This window comes from Sphaerulina musiva (genome assembly GCF_000320565.1).
Source record: "Sphaerulina musiva SO2202 unplaced genomic scaffold SEPMUscaffold_5, whole genome shotgun sequence".
Classification (NCBI taxonomy): domain Eukaryota; kingdom Fungi; phylum Ascomycota; class Dothideomycetes; order Mycosphaerellales; family Mycosphaerellaceae; genus Sphaerulina; species Sphaerulina musiva.
The window spans coordinates 623,139-643,663 of record NW_016017387.1 but is presented as its reverse complement, the minus strand read 5'-3'; the positions used below and the strand labels follow the sequence as shown (position 1 = coordinate 643,663).

The 20,525-nt window shown below is 52.2% G+C and overlaps 3 protein-coding genes across 3 annotated transcripts; 2 read left to right on the top strand and 1 right to left on the bottom strand.

Moving 5' to 3' along the window:
• The first annotated feature begins 28 nt into the window (after nucleotides 1-28).
• SEPMUDRAFT_133273 (glycosyltransferase family 24 protein) lies at nucleotides 29-5,058 on the top strand. Its single transcript, XM_016902555.1, has 3 exons — nucleotides 29-161; nucleotides 234-396; nucleotides 462-5,058. The coding sequence occupies exons 2-3, from the start codon at nucleotides 266-268 to the stop codon at nucleotides 4,984-4,986; spliced, it is 4,656 nt and encodes a 1,551-aa protein (XP_016760674.1). The 5' UTR covers nucleotides 29-161; nucleotides 234-265; the 3' UTR covers nucleotides 4,987-5,058.
• Nucleotides 5,059-5,693: 635 nt separating this feature from the next.
• Nucleotides 5,694-10,340, bottom strand: SEPMUDRAFT_163668 (ATP-dependent RNA helicase A; the record flags this gene model as incomplete). Its single annotated transcript, XM_016908075.1, has 1 exon — nucleotides 5,694-10,340. One exon carries the CDS (start codon nucleotides 10,338-10,340, stop codon nucleotides 5,925-5,927), a length of 4,416 nt encoding a protein of 1,471 aa, XP_016760673.1. The 3' UTR covers nucleotides 5,694-5,924.
• A 271-nt stretch (nucleotides 10,341-10,611) lies between these two features.
• On the top strand, nucleotides 10,612-19,052 carry SEPMUDRAFT_133271 (ARM repeat-containing protein). The gene is made up of 2 exons (XM_016902554.1): nucleotides 10,612-10,944; nucleotides 11,033-19,052. Exons 1-2 carry the CDS (start codon nucleotides 10,794-10,796, stop codon nucleotides 18,937-18,939), a joined length of 8,058 nt encoding a protein of 2,685 aa, XP_016760672.1. The 5' UTR covers nucleotides 10,612-10,793; the 3' UTR covers nucleotides 18,940-19,052.
• The last annotated feature ends 1,473 nt before the right edge of the window (nucleotides 19,053-20,525 follow it).

The window sequence follows — 20,525 nt, the reverse complement described above, 5'->3', positions numbered from 1 at the left end:
CCGTGAGCACCAATCGTCGCAGTTCTATCACAAACGTGTTGGACGATACAACATGACACGACACGACACGTAGCTTCTAGGTAGTGTGGGACCCCTCGAAGCTCTCACCTACCCCAGAAAGTGGTGGTGCATAGAATAATACCGAATAGCATAAATCCTTTGTACGCTCTCTCCACAGTTCACATACCTCCTACTTCACTTCCACTCACCAATGTGTTCATGATCCGCAGCAGCAGAAGAAGAGGAAGAACAAAAAGCAGCCACAATGGCTAAACAGCGCCCCTGGATAGCAGCAGCAGCTCTGGTCAGCCTGCTCGCCCCCACCAATGCCGTCCCCTCGGTCAATGTCGCTGTGCGTTCAGCCTTTGGAGCACCGCCATTTCTCCTTGAACTCCTGTAGGGCATCCTTTCCTGTTCTTTTCTCCGAGAGATGGAAAGTCCACAGCTAAAGTACAGGATAGAGAAACGGCAGCGGAAGAGAACAGCACATCTTACTTCCCCCTCCTCGACCGCATCGCAGACGGCTACTTTGACGCTTCCACTACCGATCAACAGCTCTACACGACCTTCCGCGCTCTTCTTGCCTCTGAAGGCCATTTGGGTCCAGAGGATCTCTCTTCGTTTGATTATGCTCTTGCAATCCACTCGGCGGCTCCACGCATCGAAGCGCATTATCAATATTACAATACTTCGGTCGTGCCTACTTTATCGAAAGAGCGAGATGGCTACGCAGGCTGTGAGACATGGGTCTACGTCCCGTTTAGCGGGCAAAAGTACTGTTCGCCGGACTTGGACGAGAAGAGTGCGGAGCGTTTGGGTCAGCCGGGGAGTGCGAGCGTGAAGCATTTACCTTTTGACCGGGTGCTGGGGGATGTGACGAGTGATAAGGCCAGTGTGTTGTATGCGGACGTGGGAAGTGAGAGTTTTCGAAAGTTTCACGGGACGTTGAGTAAGACTGCGAGGGAGGGCAAGACGAGCTATCGAGTGCGATATCGAGCTTTTGAAGGCGTCGAGAGTCGGCCGTTGACTGTGAGTGGCTATGGAGTGGAATTGGCGTTGAAGAGGACGGATTATATCGTTATCGATGATCGGCAGGGTGATGGCGAGGAGGGCAAGGAGAAAGATGATGGGAAGAATGCTGTGGAAACTACATTGAGTGAAGAGGAAGTCTCGGACTTGAGGCCTTTGTCGCAGTCTGAGTTGAGGAGATTGGGAGTGCGAGCGGCGAGTTTCGTCATGGCAAGTGAAGACCCCTTCAAGACGCTGTTGAAGCTCAGCCAGGACTTTCCCAAGCATTCGACGAGCATTGCCGCCACGGACGTCTCCAAGGACTTTGTGGATGAGCACACGGCGAATCGGAATATCTTACTGCCATCGGGGTATAATGTCATGTGGATCAATGGAGTGCAGATCATGTCGCGGGATGTGGAAGCATATGCACTTTTGGAGCATTTGAGGAGGGAACGCAGGATGATCAGGAGCGTGCAGGAGATTGGACTCAGTGCAGTCGAGGCTGTCGAATTGCTCTCACACGAAGCCATCACCGAAGCACAAGTGCATCAGGAATCACCGCGGTATGACTGGCGCGATGATGCAGAGGGAGGAAATGTGATCATCTGGATGAATGACATCGAAAAGGACAAGCGATATATGGACTGGCCGGAAAGTGTAACTTCGCTTCTACAACGCGCTTTTCCGGGGCAGCTGCCTTCTGTCAAGAAGGATATCCACAATCTGGTTGTGCCTGTCGACTTTGCAGAATACAATGATGTCTACCTTGTGGTCGAGCAGCTGCGAAGCTTTGTCCAGCGCAAGGTGCCAATTCGCTTTGGTCTGGCACCATGGGTGCGGAGCGAGGCCAGTGGAGAGCAGGCGGCGATAGTAATCTATCTCACTGAGAATTATGGCCTGGGCGCTGCTCTGAGCTACCTGGAAGAGTCCATTGCCGCTGCTGGTCGCAAGTTTGGCAAGCCTAGCGAGAAGATCTTCGAATCTGTCAAGGCTGCAGGCAAGTTGCGACCGAACAAGAAGGATCTTGGGTTTAGTGAAATTCCAAACGAATCGACTCTCGTCGCAAGACTATCCAGAGCCAAGGACTATATCAGCAGACTCGCAAGCACAGATCCCGTACCTCCAGTGCTGATAAATGGCGTGCCAATTGCAAGAACCGAAGATTGGATGCAGACTATGAGCCAGCAGATCACCATAGATTTGCGATCATTGCAACAGGCCGTCTATGAAGGTACGCTCGGCGACGAGGACTATCTACCGACCATGTTCCTCGACAAGGCCAGCCTCAGACGCAATCCACTTGTCGTTCCCGAAGACGAGAAGAGCTTACGGTACATTAATCTTGGCGAGCATCCTGAGCTCGCAGCCTTACCTGGCATACCAGCGGATGCTCAAACTATCGAGCGTGAGCTGGTGCATCTGACTGTTGTTGCCGACTTGGACAGCAAACGGGGCCTGGAGCAACTCATGGAAGTTCTCCTGTATCAACGAGACCACGACAATGTAGAGGTGGCTATCCTGCATATCCCTCACGAAGGCGAAACGCACAAGATCGTGGCCTCGGACTTGACAAAAGCCGGCGGCGATGCATCCCTGAAAGCGTTGCTGCAGCAGTACGATGACATTCGTGGCGAGACATCAATCCCCGAAGGTTCATCAGATCTGGAGACCAGACGCAATGTATTGTACGATATTTTGTACCAGAAAGTCTCGCGAGAAACATCACCCGAGATTGATGAACAAGTGCGGAGCGCCTGGGCACCTTTTAGGGATCTCACCACTGCCGTCGGCGTCACTTCTGGCAAGAAGGCGCTCATAGTGAATGGCAGAATTGTCGGCCCAGTCGAGGATGATGTAAGTCTCGGAATCTCCGACATTGAGACGCTGCTTGCGTTTGAGCGAAAGAGACGCTTCTTGCCCGCTGCACTCGCGATTGAAGCTCTTGGTATCCAAGAAAAGGCATCGACTCCACTCGCATTTGCACGCATCACGAACCTGATCGCTCTATCTCTCGTGTCAGATGTGCCTGAAGGTATCTTTGAGGCTGCGCCAACGGTTCGTTCCGACGTGTTCAAAAACTTCAATGCTAGCCATACTGCGATTCACATCGGGGATCCGAAAACTGCGACGATACAGATCAATGCGGCTGTTGACCCTGCCTCCGAAGCTGCGCAGAAGTGGATTCCAATCATCAAAGTCTTGTCCGAGTTTGACGGCGTGTATGTCAGACTCTTCCTGAACCCGCGGGATCGTCTGGAGGAGATCCCTATCAAGCGGTTTTACCGACATGTGCTGAGCTCAAAGCCCGCCTTCGAGACTGATGGCTCTCTGGCACCCACTGGTGCACAATTTCGTGGGCTACCTGCGGATGCGCTGCTGAATATGGGTATGGATTTGCCTCCTGCCTGGCTTGTGGCGCCCGAGGTCACGGTACACGATCTGGACAATATCAAGCTGAGTGCTGTCAAGAGTGATGTCAGTGCCGTCTATGAACTGGAACATATCCTCATCGAGGGCCATACCACGGATGTCACTGTGGGACCGCCTCCGAGGGGTGCTCAGTTGGTCTTGAGCACAGATGCGGATCCTCACTTTGCAGACACTATCATTATGGCTAACCTGGGATACTTTCAGTTCAAGGCAAACCCGGGTATCTACAATCTGGGTATGCAGAAGGGTCGGAGTGAAGACATCTTTCACATCGATAGTACGGGAGCCACTGGACTCAATGAGCAAGCCACTGACAATACCACTGAGATCGCGCTGATGAGCTTCAAGGGTGTCACGCTCTTCCCGCGGATATCTCGCAACAAAGGCATGGAAGAGGAAGATGTCCTCGAGCCGTCCAAGTCTGCATTGGAGTCCCTCGCAGATGGCGCTGGTGACCTACTGGCACAAGTCGGTCTGGGAAATGGCGCGCAAAAGTTTCTTGGTAAAGCGGCCAGTCTCCTCTCCAAATCCAACTCGGTGAACGCCGCCGCTGAGTCCAAGAAGCAACATGCAGAAATCAACATCTTCTCCGTCGCTTCCGGTCATTTGTATGAACGCATGCTCAATATCATGATGGTATCTGTCATGAAACACACCACGCACACCGTCAAATTCTGGTTCATCGAGCAATTCCTCTCACCTTCTTTCAAAGACTTCCTCCCAGTCATGGCAGAGACATATGGCTTCGAGTACGAGATGGTCACCTACAAATGGCCACACTGGCTTCGCGGCCAAAAGGAGAAGCAACGGGAGATCTGGGGCTACAAGATTCTTTTCCTCGATGTGCTTTTCCCTCTGGATCTGGATAAAGTCATCTTCGTCGACGCCGACCAGATTGTCAGAACAGACATGTACGAGCTTGTCACACTTGACCTCCAAGGTGCTCCTTATGGATTCACGCCCATGTGCGACAGCCGCACGGAAATGGAAGGTTTCCGGTTCTGGAAACAAGGGTATTGGAAGAAATTCCTCAATGGCCTACCATATCACATTTCGGCATTATACGTCGTTGATCTGAAACGTTTCCGACAGATGGCTGCTGGCGATCGACTCCGACAAAACTATCATCAACTGAGCGCGGATCCCAATTCCTTGTCGAATCTGGATCAGGATCTCCCCAATCATATGCAGAGTCTGTTGCCTATACATAGCTTGCCACAAGAATGGTTGTGGTGTGAGACGTGGTGTTCGGATGCGAGTCTGAAGGACGCCAAGACGATTGACTTGTGCAATAATCCGCAGACCAAGGAGCCCAAGCTAGAGCGAGCGAGACGACAGGTGCCCGAGTGGGTGGAATACGACGAGGAGATTGCACAGGTGGCGAGCAAGTATCGTGCTGCGAAGAAGGTGGGTGAATCGCTGCAGCATGATGGCGTCTTGGGCGAGGAGAGTATGCAGGAGAGATTGCAGAGGGAAGATGCGGAACGGGAGGAGGCGAAGAGGAAGAAGGAGGAGGAGGAAAAGCGTGGAAGAGATGAGTTGTAGTAAGTCGGGAGGTAGGGAGGTAGGTAGGTGAGGTAAGTAATACATACAGCTAGATATTTGAACGTAAATGGGACCAAAAAAGGTCGTGTGCTTACCTCCTAGGTCGGTGCACCCCTAAACTGAGTTCAGGTGAGGTAGGTGCACGATCCATTTCGCCAAGCTACCCTCGGTGTACCATACATTTGACTTTAAAGCAACTTACCTGAACTCAATTTAGGGGTGCACCGACCTGTGAATATACACCTGAACTCAATTTAGTGGTGCACCGACCTAAGCACACTCTCTGGAGGTACCTGAACTCAGTTTAGGGGTGCACCGACCTGTGAACACCTGTGGTGGGAGGGGGTTTCTTTTTCAACGTTTTGGTGTTGCCTTGCCTTGTTTTGCCTTGCCTTGTTTTGCCTTGCCTTGGCTGCTACTTTTTTTTATGGACGTGCTGGTGGGAAACTGAGTGCTTTGTGTGGGATGTATGGGACGTATGTATGTATGTATGTATGTATGTAGGCGGGGAATGCGATATAAACAGGTTAGTTGTTAGTTCTTGTGAGTGAGGATATATTTTGATGAGAGGGAGGGAGAACAGTGATGCGGAATGGGGAGGGGAAGGGGGAGGTGGTTTCTTGAGGCTTGCTTTTTTTTTCCTTCTCTCTCCGAAAGAGTGCCTGGAGCGCTTGAAATGGTATTGGGAGGGAGTAGAGGCTTGCTGTGTCGTCTAGTGATGGATATTCTTAAGCACTTGGAACTAACTACCTAACAGAGTCGGCCTTTTTGGGTCGTACCTCAATTGGCACCAGGAACGCGAATGCGTCACCTAGAGTACCCCCAGGCTCTGCCATGACTTAGTCTACCGTCTTCTGCTACCCCTCTCAGAGATCAACAACACACAAAGCTGTCGAGTGAGAGTCTTGTGAAGAATCTGAGGGCACCAAACAACCCCTTCAAGATTTTCCAGGCGGAACTTGCGGAACAGGCTTTTGCCTCTCAAAAATCTTCTCGAGAACCTCCATCCATCTCCTCGGTCGATCGCCTAGATCTCTTCCAGGATTCTTGTACAGCTTTGCCATGACCTCTTTAATCTTGCTTCTCAATACCTTGAGCACAATCATGGTTCTCCAGTCTCTGACTTTGAAGCGCAATCGGTTGCCGTCGATGATGACCACACCGGCGTACGTCTCAAATCTCGCATCTCCCGCCATCAGAATGAGTGGAATCTCTGAGACGGCAGTGGTCTCGTTCGCATTTGTGAAGCGCGAGGAAGATTGCATGATACTGTAGAACGACAAGTAGTTGACGTTGGGCTGCAAGGAGTTCTTGTTTACAGATTTCGGGTTGAGGCCAAGGGACTGGTTATTGGCAATGTTGCGCCAACCTTTCCCGTCTTGTTTGACAATTTTGGGGTAGAAGCTCCAAGCCACGACCGAGGCCACAACTGCATCATTATCATCTGCGCGAGTGTACAGGTTTGGCAATGTGACAAAGTTGCGCTTTCGGGGGTTGTGGCGCAGTCGCGCAAGAGCTTGCTTGTCTTCTGGACCAAGATGCACGACACCAGCATCCGCGAGCGAGCCCAGTAGCTGTGCTTTGAGATCTTCAATACCGGCAAGGTTCTGGGGACTGAGGAAGTTTTTGTTGCAGAACTGATATTCCGGGATGCCAGCAGTGGTGCACACTTTGCGCCACGTGCTATACGCATTGTATACCGTGAGCAGATCCGAGTCACCACGCTTGAAGCCCAATCGTACAGTATCGGCCTGGTTCCTTGCATGCATGGGCGACAAGAAGGGTGACTTTGATGAGAGCGAGGCTGCCGCTGTCAAGGCAAAGTCAAGACATCCGAATGCGCTTCCGAGCAGAACGAGCTTTCCGAGTTGTGCATCTAGTGGCAGTTTTGCAAGCTGGGTACCTAGGGAAGTCAGTTCCTCACCAGAAGTGAGGGCACCAACCTCGATCAAAGCATCAATAGCTCTTCTGACGTTTTTGCCTGACGGAGGATCGAGTGCTTGCGCAAGAGCATGCTCGATGCTGCCGAGCTTACAGATCTTGACGCGCATGACAAGATCTTGTAGCGAAAGCCGCAGCATTTCTGGTGTTTGCTGGTCCACCATCATGTGCTCGAAACGGTGTTTGGTGAAGAGATGGAAGCAGAGACCTTCCTGAACCCGACCAGCTCGGCCCCGACGTTGTTTGGCGTTAGCTCTCGCGATGAAGGTCTGGATGAGTCGCGACATCTGCCTGCGTTCATCGAATCGCATCTCCTTGTGCTTGCCAGTATCGATGACACAGGTCACATCTGGGATGGTGATGCCGGTCTCCGCAATGTTGGTGGCCAGAACGATTTTGCGGACGCCTGGAGGCGGTACCTCGAAAGCTGCTTGCTGATCCTCACTCGAGAAGGTTGAATGTAGCGGAAAGATTTGCCAGCCTTTCAAGAACTTGGGATGCCCGCTCAGCATATCGTTGAGTTGGCGTATCTCAGCAAGACCTGGCAGGAACACCAAGATTGCTTTACTGAAAGGTTGATACTGGTCCAAGTAGGCGATCTTGTCAATTAGTTTCACCATCAGGCTGTAGTCAATGCGATATTCGTCGTAGCTCGCCAGAGTCTGCCGCGCCTTCTTACTATAGCCCTCCAGCTTCTGCTGCTCCACGGTCTTCTGCTCACTGTCGTCTTGTTCGTCTTCATCAACGGCATTTGCTGATGCGTCTTCGTTCGTATGTCCAGTCAACTCAATAGCATCCTCCAGAAATTGTGCTTGCACCGGGAACGTCCGGCCAGGGACTTCAATGATCGGCGCTCCATGCAAGTACCTGGAAAACTTCTGGGCGTCGACTGTGGCACTCATGAGTATCACCTTGAGGTCTGGTCGTTTCATCATGAGTGAGAGGAGGATGATTAACAAGAAGTCCGTGTCGATGCTTCGCTCGTGCACTTCATCAATGACCAAGTGAGTGACCTCGCTGATGCCATCGGCGTTCTCCAGCATGCGTAACACAATTCCGACAGTCGCATATACCAATCGTGTGTTTGCGTTGGTCTGCGATTCGAGGCGGATAGCATAGCCGACCAGTGATCGAGGTGTACCGACGTCACCCTTGCTCTCTCCCATTTCCTCGCTGACTCTTTGGGCAAGAGAAATTGCCGATATTCGGCGTGGCTCCGTACAGTAGATCTTGCATGGTCGACCATTCGACAGCTCGTTCTCTAGGATAAACGCTGGCAGCTGCGTCGATTTTCCACATCCCGTCTCTCCACAGAGAATAGTGACCTGATGTCTTTGTATCGCGTCCAACGCCGCTTGTCGAAAGCGAAACATGGGCAAGTTCATGCGAAAACGCAACATCTGCTGGTATCTGGGCATACTCGTTTTGCGTAGCCACATTTGCTGCAGTTCTTCTGAGAATTCCGGTGTAGCTGGCCGTCGTGCATCGTGGCGCGATATTGGGGTATTGGCGCCACTAGCGATATCCAGTCTACGTCGATTGTTCACGTTGAAAACGACTTCGTCATCGCTTTCGTCGTCCGTGCTACGATGCTGCTCAATCAATGCTCGGACTTCTTTGACCACGCAGCCGTCTTCCGCAAGAAGGTGTTCCTGCTTGGCCTTGGCAAATTCGTCCCAAAGGTTCCGGAATGCCGGAGGAAGTCGCATGTGCGCCTTCTCTTCCTTGGGCGAGCCGGAGAAGATGATGAACAGAGCCGCAGTCGCAGCGTAAGCCTCGCTTTGAGCAATGTCAGGGGTAGCAACCTCGGTCATGGTGATGGTCATGCTGGCTGATTTAGTGACCAGAGACGTGGCAGCAAGGTACGAGGCTTCCAGCGGCTCCTGTTCCTTGGACCACTGGATCGCCACTGCGTGTCGACTTGCATACGTGGTGGGCGAGACGAGTCGATACGTGATCTTACACCGGCCATCTCGCGCCTTGCAGGCCTCTTCCAGTACCCGTTTTGGGTTCATGCCAACAAGTCTGCCAAAATCGCGGATAGTGACGTTGGCTGCATGGCCATCTGACGACACTGTGCCATTGTCCTGATCAACTCCTGGCAAGGCATCGAACATTCCATTTAGGAGATCATCATCCTCGGCCTCTTCTGTTTCCTTCAACAGATCTTGTCCAAGCTTTTCAGCTTCGTCGTTCACACCTCCAGACCCGACAACTGCGGTGACAGACCTTGCAGGCGCAACTATCTCGCTGTGTAGCTGCAGCTTCCTTCGATCTGCTGCCTCTCTAGCGAGCTCAATCTTCTGACCTGCCCAGTGAGCGTCGGCTTCGCGCTGATCGAACAGAACATCTGACTCGATCTTCAACAGCTTCTGCTCGAGCTTCCGCTCTGCGCCACCTCTATAGGCTTGGCGAGGTCCATTGGCGGCCTTGCGCTTTCCACGTCCTTTTGAAGTGTCAGAATGGGGGTTGAGCATGTATAGCTTGCCTTTCGTTCTAAGGTAGACGGAGAGCAGCTCGTCTGGCTCCAGGTCGCTTTCGAGGTCGCTGACATCCACATTTTCGGCAGTGGAGTCGTCCTCGGCCTGTTCGTTGACTGCAATCGGAGAGTCGAGTTTCTCGGAAGCTGCGCTTTCGACCTTTGTCGTTTCGTCCGAGTCACTTTCATTATTGTCACGCATTGCGGCGGTAGACCTTGGTTTCTGATAGTCGTATTCGTCCAACTCTCCTTCCTTGCCGTTGAGAGACATCCATTCCAAACATTCCTCCAGTCCCCATACCGTACCTGATGAAGGATCTGTAGGTGGGTTCGATACAACCCACCCTAGCACCTCGCTGATTCGGGCAGAAGGAAGATCGAGACCCAAGAGACATTGGCGCAACTGCCATACCTTTGCTACTAAGTCGTCACCTTGAGGAAGAGTCGGCATCTTGTGCAGACTCGGATCATGCCTAAGGTCCGACGCGGTAAGATCCAAAATTTGCAGCATGATTTCTTCTGGTAGCCAGTCCTTGACCGACAGATAGTCGGCCTGACCACGAAGAACACGCTTATCTGTCTGGAGGCGAGCGACCTGACGGGCTGCCTCCTTCTTGACTTTGGCTGCATGTTTCTCTACGAATTGCTGCAGTTCGGACGCTTCGAGCTGGGCTTCGAGTTCCTCAGGACTGAGCTCGTGCAATTCTCGGTCGGCAGTCGAGCTGGGCTGAGCGGTCTCAACAGCAGCATTGCCCTGGCCTGTCGTAGAAGCACCGCTGTGCTTACCAGATGTTGGAGTAGCTACACCAGACGGGACGGCAGCGTTGGCCTCAGACACAGTGTCCGCCTTGGGCTTGGAAGCGACAGACGTTGTGGCGAAACCCCTGGCCGGATTCGCAGCTGGCTTCTTCTTCTTTTTGTTTCCTGCCGCCATACTGTTCTCCGCCGATATTGATGCGCCAGCTTGGTATACCAGTGATGGCGACAGCGAGGGTGAGAGGCAAGGAGAAGTGGAAATATTTCGGTGTGTCGGTGAGCGGGCAGCATCTCCTGCTGTTCAGTGACGGTTCATAGAAAGCAAAGTCGAGCGGACGGGACGGAAGAATTTGATGCCGGCCTCCTCTTGGCGCATCATGACACCGCAGCAAACATCCCGTCTCAGGCAACTCGCGATCCATAGAACTTTTGCTGCGCCGGTTCGCATTGGGAGGAGTTGAGAGTGGTTGATGCACGACGATCACGGCTGGACACAAAAGTACCTGACCTTCACTTGAGACATACCATACACACATACACGCGCACACGACGACTCCATCGAACAGCAGAAACGCCGCGAGAAAGACTTCGACCTCCACATCACATGCTATACCATTGAAGAGCTACGAACATGGCGGACGGAGAGGCGGCGCCCGCTGTGGTCAATGGCGACCACGCTGCTGCGCTGGACATGTGGGAAGTGCGGCAGACAGTGCTGTCTAACTCCACCAAGAGACGAAGCACCGAACTGCACAGTATCCACGAGAAGCTCGTAAATGGAAGTAGGTCATGCACAGAGTTAATGCACACATACACGCACACACACACATTCAGACATGTAAGGAGGACCATCTCTGACTTTTGATGCAGCCTTCCCTGTATCCCAAGTTCCTGCTCTTCTGCACACTCTGCTCGATACATATCCTTTGTATGTTGATGGCCGCTCACGCCAGGCCGTCGAAAGTTGTCTGGCTGCCATTGCTGCCATTCCCCAGTCCGCCAACGTGCTCCCTGGATTTGTAAAGGCCCTTGAAACCGAGTCAGTCAAAGCTGGCAATGCGCCAAGCAATGCATTTGTGTTGTCGAGATGGGCATCACTATTCATGCAACAGGCTGCGCAGGACAAGGCGAAGTGGGACTCATGGGGTCCGAGAGCAGTAGCGGCACTCAACAATGCTTTAAACATCCTTCTGGCCTCGTGTCCTAAGGACAGCACTCGGGAAACGGCGCTTCGAGTGAGCAGGCGTGCATTTCGAATATTGGCTAAAGCGCCTTTCGGACCAGAAGCCCTCACCTCCTGCATCACCACTCTTTCTGCCAAGGCTGCTTCTCCGGTCTCGACTCATGCAGTGCCCTTGGGCATCATTGCGGGCGTCTGCAGCCGGTTACCAGATCGAAAAGGTGTGGTCGAAGCTAAGAAAGCCGATTATTTTGCATTCTACTTGCGCGAGTTCCTTGGATCAAAGCTGCAATTGCCACCATATGTTGCAAATGCGCTACATGACTTCTTTGAAGCTTACGTGACACAAGAAGATCTCACGAAGGAATTGATCCCAGCAATTGAGAAGTCTCTGCTGCGAGCGCCAGAGGTTGTCCTCAATGACCTTGTGTCTCCTGTTGTATTAGCATTGCCCAGAGAGCTGGACCTTTCGGAGATTCTTGCCAAGAACCTTACCAAGCCTCTCCTTGCAAACGTCAAATCCACGAAACCAGAGATTCGTGAAGGTGCGCTGCGCACATTCAAAGCAGTGGCGTCTCGCTCACACAGTGACACATTTGTCGAAAAGTCTGCCGACGAGATTCTGAATCCATTAAAGGCTGGAAAGGTCACGGCTGCCGACCAGCGCGTACTGCATGCTGAGATGCTTTCTTCTTTGCCACCGACGAGTGCACTTGCGACCAGAGTTCCGGCCGGGCTCGTGGCCGTGGCGAGCAAAGAAGCGAACGAGTCAGCTGCGCTGGCCGAAATAGGCTGCATTGCCAACTACGCACGCTTTAGTCTTGAGAATAAAGTCAAACTAGATGCTATGATCGTTGATGCTTTCACCAAAGGCCTAGCAGAGAAGCGTTTGCCAATGCGTCGAGTATGGGCACTGCAGCTGGCAGACCTCGTGTGGTCAACCTCTCCAGAAGCATCCAACAGCGAGAGTGCTGTCGCGTTACTGGATGCATCGATTGGGAAGCTGATTGATGTCTTGAACGAGGTCCATGCTAACCCCATACCGGCTCTGCAGTCTGGCCAGGTATCTGTGGCAGCGGTGGCGACCGCGCTCGGTCTTGCACGTGCAACTGCATTACCATCGCTCAAAAATGCCGGCATCGTCCAAAAGGCCGCTATTGGCGACAAGGTCCTCACGCTCGAGCCAAAGCCATCGTTCCTACTCAGTCCTCGGATATACACCAAGCTGACTGCAGAAGAAGACCTGCGGTGGTTTCTCCACGCCTTGGTGGCCGCTTTCCCAAGCCTGACAGGCAAGGACAGCCTGGCCGTGCAGAATGCCTGGGCTCAGGCAATGATCTATCTCATTACCTCATCTAACGTGCCAGCAAAGGTCAAGAGTGAGGCAGTTCGGTCACTTCAAGGGCTTTACATCGCCAATGCAGAAGCCGTCATGAGCATTGTCGTCGGTGGCCTATGGCAGTGGTGCGAGGACCTCGAGACCGGCGCCAAGGACAGTGCTGCCATTGCCGCTAAGACTGGTCGGGAAGAGCTGCAAAAAGTCATCAGGGCGATTTGCTTAGACCCAGAGACAGCTGCAAAGCTCGGCACACCTGTAATGAAAGAGATCATCGAGAATCAGCTACAGAGACTACTTGTTCTCTGCCGTCCACAACTCATACCAAAAGCTTCGTGGATTCAGACTTGCTTACGGACCGGTACGGATCCAGGTCAACTAGTCGAGAGATCCACATCAAACCTCCTGGAACAGATCCTGACGGTGACAGAACATTCCGTATGGAAATCACTGCCTGCATTCCAGCTGGCGGCGACTTACGCCGCTGCAGATCTTGCATTCGTTGCTCCCAAGGTGTTCACGCCCATCATTGTTCAACAGATCAGCTCCGACCTCAATCCAACGCAACTCAGCGACGTAGGTCCTACGGAGGCTGCCATCTACCGTACACCCGAGGGCACCGCTTTTGTCGATGTCCTTTCCAGCAAGTCGCAGGCGCCAGAGATCAGCAAGAATCAGAAGGATTATGATACACTGAAGTGGGAACAAGAGCTTCGGAACCAGCTGGCGGCCAAGAAAGGCCAGACTAAGAAGCTGACCGCAGACGAGCAAGCCAAGGTCAAGGCACAGCTGCAGAAAGAGTCCGAGATCAGACAGAAGGTGGCATTGGTGGATGCAAAGCTGCGACGTGGCATCGGCTTCATCAATGCACTCACGACCGGCCCTCCCACCGAAGCTGAGGAGTGGTTTGGAACTTCGGTGAAGCTGCTTTTCGATATCATTCAGGCTGGTGCAGGTCTGATATTGGGCGACGCTGCCTCACTCGCCTACCTCCAGTGTTCCGACAAGATCTCAACACGTCTGGGTCCGCTGAGGCCTTTTGTCGGAGTCTCCACGCTTCGCTCTGCTGGCATCACATTACTGCCCGAGAATCTTTTGGCAGAACCTCTTGGTGATCTTGTCACCCGGATCCTCTATCGCCTGAGATCCCTAGGAGAGCAGCGGCCGTTCGATTCTGTTTCTCTCAGCTACATACTGGCACTGGTGTTCCTCGTGCTGGAGAATGGTGGCATCGATCGTGCTACGCCGGAAGATGCGGACGAGCAAATCATGCTTGCCATCGAATTCATCTCGTTCCACACTGAGACTTGTGCAGACCCCAGTCTCCCTCGCCAAGGACTACTCGATACACTGATCAGGTCGCTGCAGAGGTTCCCTCAGCACTTCAAGGAAATCAAAGACTGCTTCACTGATCTATCTCGGCATCTTTCTGCTAACTTGAACGAAGCCGAGACGGATACAGTAGTGAGAGGTACAATTGTACCCGAGACATCTGTGCGGAATGCTGTGCTTCAGGCCATCAGTGCCGAACTGGAGCTGACGGATCGCGAGTTCTATGAAGAGATCTGGCTTGCCAACCATGATGACGACGAAGACAATGCTGGCACCGCACACGAGATCTGGGAGGAGAATGAGCTCAAGGTCGTCCCTGATGGTGCCGTGAAGTGTTTGCCATATCTTGAATCCAAAGATTCGCAGCTCAGGCGAGCAGCCGCTCGTGCAGTTGCCGATGCAACGCAACAGCATATCAGCACTTTCCAAGACATCCTGAGCAGATTACGGGGTTCGTATATCGAGGCTGCGAAGCCGAAGAAGCCGGAGCTTGATCGTTATGGAATGCCCTTGAAAAAGGATATGAGCGATCCCTGGGAGCATCGACACGGTATCGCGCTGACTTTCCGCGAGCTCGGCGCTATTTTCCCAGAAGATGAGATTGCGCCATTCCTTGCTTTTCTCATCGAAAGCGGACCGCTCAGCGACAAGAACGGGACCGTCCGAGACAGCATGGTAGATGCGGCGACAACTGTGGTGTCCACACGCGGAAAAGGCTTGGTGGAGCCGCTCATGAAGCTCTGTGAGAGCACTCTGGGAGGCAGCAGCAAGACACCGGAGCAAGATCTGGTCAACGAGGCGGTTGTGATTCTCTACGGAGCTCTGGCCCGCCATCTGCCACCAGGAGACGACCGCGTCCCGAAGGTCGTGAACCGACTTCTGTCGACTCTCAGCACTCCCTCCGAGTCTGTACAGTATGCGGTAGCACAGTGTTTGCCGCCGCTTGTCCGAGCTTCTGCGGACCAAGCCAGCACGTACCTCACACAGTTGATCGACGAGACTCTCCACTCCAAGAAATATGCTGCTCGCCGTGGTGCTGCTTACGGACTTGCTGGAGTCATCAAAGGTCGTGGAATATCTCTGATGAAGGAGACGCGCCTGCTCTCAACACTACGCAGCGCAGCAGAGAACAAGAAGGACATCAATGAGCGGCAAGGAGCCTACCTGGCTTATGAGCTCTTGTCTCTTCTTCTGGGACGTATCTTTGAGCCATACGTGATTCAGATTGTGCCACAACTGCTTGGTGGTTTCGGTGACGCGACTGCAGACGTGAGAGACGCCTGTCTGGACGCATCCAAAACCTGCTTCGCCAGTCTGAGCTCCTTTGGTGTCAAGCAAGTTCTGCCACAACTGCTCGAAGGACTCGACGAACAAGCGTGGCGGAGCAAGAAGGGGGCCTGCGACTCACTCGGCGCTATGGCGTACCTGGACGCGAACCAACTGGCAGTCAGCTTGCCAGAGATCATTCCTCCGCTGACAGAAGTACTCAACGACAGCCACAAAGAAGTGCGTCTTGCTGCCAACCGCAGCTTGCAGCGTTTCGGCGAAGTCATCGAAAACCCCGAGATCAAGGGCCAAGTTAGCATTCTGCTCAAGGCACTCAGTGACCCTACCAAGTACACTGATGACGCCCTCGACGCGTTGATCAAAATCAACTTCCTGCATTTCATCGATGCACCCTCCCTTGCGCTTGTCGTTCGCATTCTGGAACGTGGACTGGGCGACAGATCGGGAACCAAGCGTAAGGCGGCACAAATCATTGGCAGTCTGGCACATCTCACAGAACGCAAAGATCTTCTCGTGCATTTACCGATCCTGGTTGCCGGCTTGCGCAGTGCTGTCGTAGATCCCGTGCCAACCACTCGTGCGACAGCTTCGAAGGCTCTGGGTTCAACGATCGAGAAGCTCGGAGAAGATGCTCTGCCCGATCTCATCCCCAGCTTGATGACCACCCTCAAGTCCGACACGGGCGCAGGCGACCGTCTTGGTTCTGCGCAAGCGCTCAGTGAAGTGCTCGCTGGGCTTGGTACCAGTCGCCTGGAGGAGACCTTACCCACGATCCTGCAGAATGTCGCGAGCACCAAGCCTTCTGTACGTGAGGGCTTCATGTCGCTTTTCATCTTCTTGCCTGCATGTTTCGGGCAGAGTTTTGCGAACTACCTCGCGCGTATTATCCCATCGATATTGGCTGGACTTGCCGATGATGTGGAGTCGATTCGAGAGACCGCTCTTCGTGCCGGACGTCTGCTCGTCAAGAACTTTGCAAGCAAGTCTGTCGATCTCCTGTTGCCCGAGCTCGAGCGCGGTCTTGCCGATGACAGCTACCGCATTCGTCTCAGCTCTGTGGAACTCATCGGCGACCTGTTGTTCAATCTCACTGGCATCAGCGGCAAGACTGAAGCGGAAGATCTGGACGAGGGGGCGAACGAGGCGGGCGCGAACTTGCTGGAGGTGCTGGGCGAAGAGAAGCGCAACAGAGTCCTTGCGGCGCTGTACATCTGTCGCATGGATACTTCAGGTCTGGTCCGCACATCCGCAATGAACGTGTGGAAGGCACTGGTCTCCTCCCCGCGAGTCCTCAAGGATCTCATTCCGATCCTCACCCAGCTTCTCGTCAAGCGTCTGGCCAGCTCCAACCACGAGCAGAAGATCATCGGCGGTAATGCGCTGGGAGAACTCATCCGAAAGGCTGGCGATGGTGTCTTATCGGCACTGTTGCCCACTCTGGAAGAGCACTTGCAAACCTCGTCCAGCACAGATTCTCGCACGGGTATCTGTATAGCATTGCGCGAACTCATCACAGCATCGACAGAAGAATCGCTCGAGGACCACCAACAGAGGCTGATATCTGTCATGCGTACAGCCTTGGTCGACACCGATGAAGACGTTCGAGATGCTGCAGCAGAGGCCTTTGACTCCTTGCAAAAGTTGATGGGCAAGCGTGCCATCGACCAAGTGCTACCATATTTGTTGCAACTGCTGCGCACCGAAGGAGAAGCCGCCAACGCTCTGTCGGGTCTTCTGACGCTGCTCACGGACTCGACCAGATCGAACATCATTCTGCCCAACCTACTGCCAACATTGATCGCATCGCCCATCTCGTCGTTCAACGCACGTGCGCTGGCGTCTCTGGCTGAGGTGGCCAGCTCTGCCATGACGCGGAAGCTGCCGAACATCCTGAATGCGCTCATGGACAATATCATCGTCTGCAAGGATGAAGAGCTCAAGTCAGAGCTCGATGCCGCGTTTGACACTCTCATTCTTTCTGTTGACGAGTTCGATGGTCTCAATACGATGATGAGCGTCATGCTCGCACTGTCGAAGAACGACGATCACCGCCGGCGTTGTGTTGCGGACTTGCACTTTGCAGCATTCTTCGGAAAGGCGGATGTGGACTTTTCACGCTACTATCCAGACGTCATCCGCGCTATGCTCATCTCCTTTGACGATAGTGACACTGAAGTCGTGAAGGCGGCCTGGACCGCTTTAAGCCAGCTCATGCAGCGCCTCAAGAAGGAAGAGATGGAGTCGCTTGTCAGCTCGACACGACAGACACTCAATCAAGTTGGTGTTGCCGGTCATCCTTTGCCAGGGTTCTCCTTGCCCAAAGGCATCAATGCCATTCTACCAGTCTTTCTGCAAGGTCTCATGAATGGGTCCGCGGAGCAGCGTATACAGGCAGCACTGGGGCTGTCAGATCTCATCGATCGCACCAGTCCCGATGGTCTCAAGCCGTTCGTCACACAGATCACTGGTCCGCTGATTCGAGTGGTCTCCGAGCGTTCGGTTGAGCTCAAAGCGGCCATCTTGCTCACCCTGAACAATCTGCTAGAGAAGATTCCGACGTTCCTGAAGCCTTTCTTGCCGCAGCTGCAGAGAACCTTTGCAAAATCCCTAGCAGATCCTGGCAGTGAGGTGTTGAGATCAAGGGCCGCGCGTGCTCTGGGTACTCTCATCACTATGACACCACGAATCGATCCTTTGATTGCCGAGCTCGTGACAGGGTCCAAGACGACCGACTTGGGTGTCAAGAATGCCATGCTCAAAGCATTGTACGAAGTTGTCAGCAAAGCCGGTGCCAAGATGAGCGAAGTCTCGCAAAACGCCATCTTGGGCCTCATAGACTCCGACGCGGGCGACGCGGATGATTCCCTGAACATCGCCTACGCCAAACTTCTCGGCGCTCTCATCGCAGTCATTCCCGCAGAAAACACTGTCAGTCTGATGAAAGTCCGAGTCCTGAACTTCAACTTTACGCATTCCACCATCCTCGCGCTCAACGCTGTCCTGGTGGACGCACCTGAGCGCCTGACCAATGGTTTGGATGAAATCACTCGAGAGGTCCTGGTCCGAGGCATCAACCACACGCAGCCTTTCATCGCAGATAAAGCCATCCTCGCAGCAGGCAAATACTTGCTGACCGAGACGGGCAACAAGAGCTTCGAAGGCGTGAAGCCCATCATGCAGGCCCTCGCAGATGCTTTACCACTGGGAAAACCAGTCGACACTCGTCGCCTGGCCCTCGTGGTGATCCGCACTGTTGCCAGACAACGCTCTGAGCTCGTCCGTCCTCACCTCAACATCCTGGTCACGCCTGTTTTCCGCAGTGTGAGGGATCCTGTCATTCCCGTCAAGCTATCGGCCGAAGCAGCTTTCCTGCAAATCTTTGAGGTGGTGGAGGAGGAGAGTGCAGTATTTGATAAATATCTGGCCTCGAAGGATGGGCAAGCGCTCGCAGCGCAGGACAAGAGGAGTATGCAAGAGTACTTTAAGCGAATTGCGTTGAGGCTGAGTGGGCAGGCGAGGGAGAGGAAAGAGGCCGAGGGTGGCAGTGGCGGACTCGGGCTGACGAGTGATGAAAAGGAAGATGAGAGGGAGGTTTGGAGTGTGGGCAAAGTCGATTTGGGAGAAGGTGTTAGTGATGAGTAGACGAAACGCGAAAAAGCGAAAACCAATTGTGCACACACATGTCTCGCAGAGGAGAAATAGTTGTGCTGCTGCTGCTGATGATGATACAGTAGAACCAAGTCCATGAATGAGAGAAAAAGTGCAGCTTCAAAATCAACCCTTCTCCAACCCACATGAATGACAATCCTCCTCCAACCCAACCATGAATTTCATGAAAACTTCCATTTTGAATCCCAATCGATAACTACCTAGGAGGTAGGTAGGTAATTACAACATAAGTAACAGACTCTGCCTATGAACATTGCAATAACATTTCCTACAATACAGCGTGCAAACCACGAACGACGCCACAAGGTCAATTCCTACCCCGATTTTTTTTTTCTTTTTTGAGTCTGTAAACAGGTATGTATCTAGATTTCCCACACTATATATATATATATATACCATGTAGAGGTACATTAAACCCTCACACGCCGCTCAAACCATACCACATACCAATATCTCACTTAATAATATAAATGGAAAAAAAAAGACATCTATATAGATAGATAGCTCTTTTAGCTCGAGCTTGCTTTACCTATATGTACCTACCTTCTAGATACTAAGGGAAGCGTAAGGGAAGCGTAAGGTCAGGTAGGTAGTCCGATAATATAAAAAAAAAGAGCTTTTGAAGTTTGTATATACTTACTTGTATACAGGTAGTAGGGTCTGGAGGTAAGACACGTAGGGTAAGGTAAGGTAAGGTAAGGTAGGTTTAGAGGTATATAGACGCGATATATATATTTATTTTATTCCTAGCGGTCGGCTCTATAGTTGTAGGTTCTACTTGTGTTTTTTTGGTATTGATATGTATGTATATATATATACACTTATTCTATCCTTCTTTTCCTTGCTTTTTTCCCCTTCTTTTTCTTTTTACTTTTCCTTTTGCTTTTCCTTTTGCCTTTTCTTTTACTTTTTTTTTTACTTTTTCTTTTCCTTTCGCTTTTTCTTTATATATATATATATATAAATAATTATTTTCTTTATAATTGAATTCTTGTACAGTAACCTAACACTTCCTACGAATCTCCGTTTGTTTTTTGTTTTCGGCTCTCCTCTCCTCCTCTTCTCTCCTCTCCTCTCCTCTCCTCTCCTCTCCCCCTTACCTCTCCCCCTCTTCCCTCCTCTCCCTCTTACCTCCTCCGTACTCGCAGACCCGCAAAGTACCTTATTCGCAAAAAACAAGAAAAACTTCGTAATACAAAACACCTACTACTTACTTACTCGTACCTTGAAAGGTATATATACATACTATACATACAGTATGTAACCTAGTAATACGCAATACGCAACACCCAACCTAGTAATACGCAATCTAGCAATCTCGCAATCTAGCAATACGTAATACGCAATACTAGGTTCTAGTAATACGCAATACTAGTAGGGTAGGTCTAGTAATATATACGTAATCTAGCAATCCAGCAATACTAGGTCCTACCTTCTATACCTTCTATACCTCCTATACCTCCTATACTACCTCCTATACTACCTCCTAGTAGTAGGATAGGATAGGGATAGGGATAGGGACAGGTCCGATAGGATAGGACAGGGATTTCCCCCCCCCC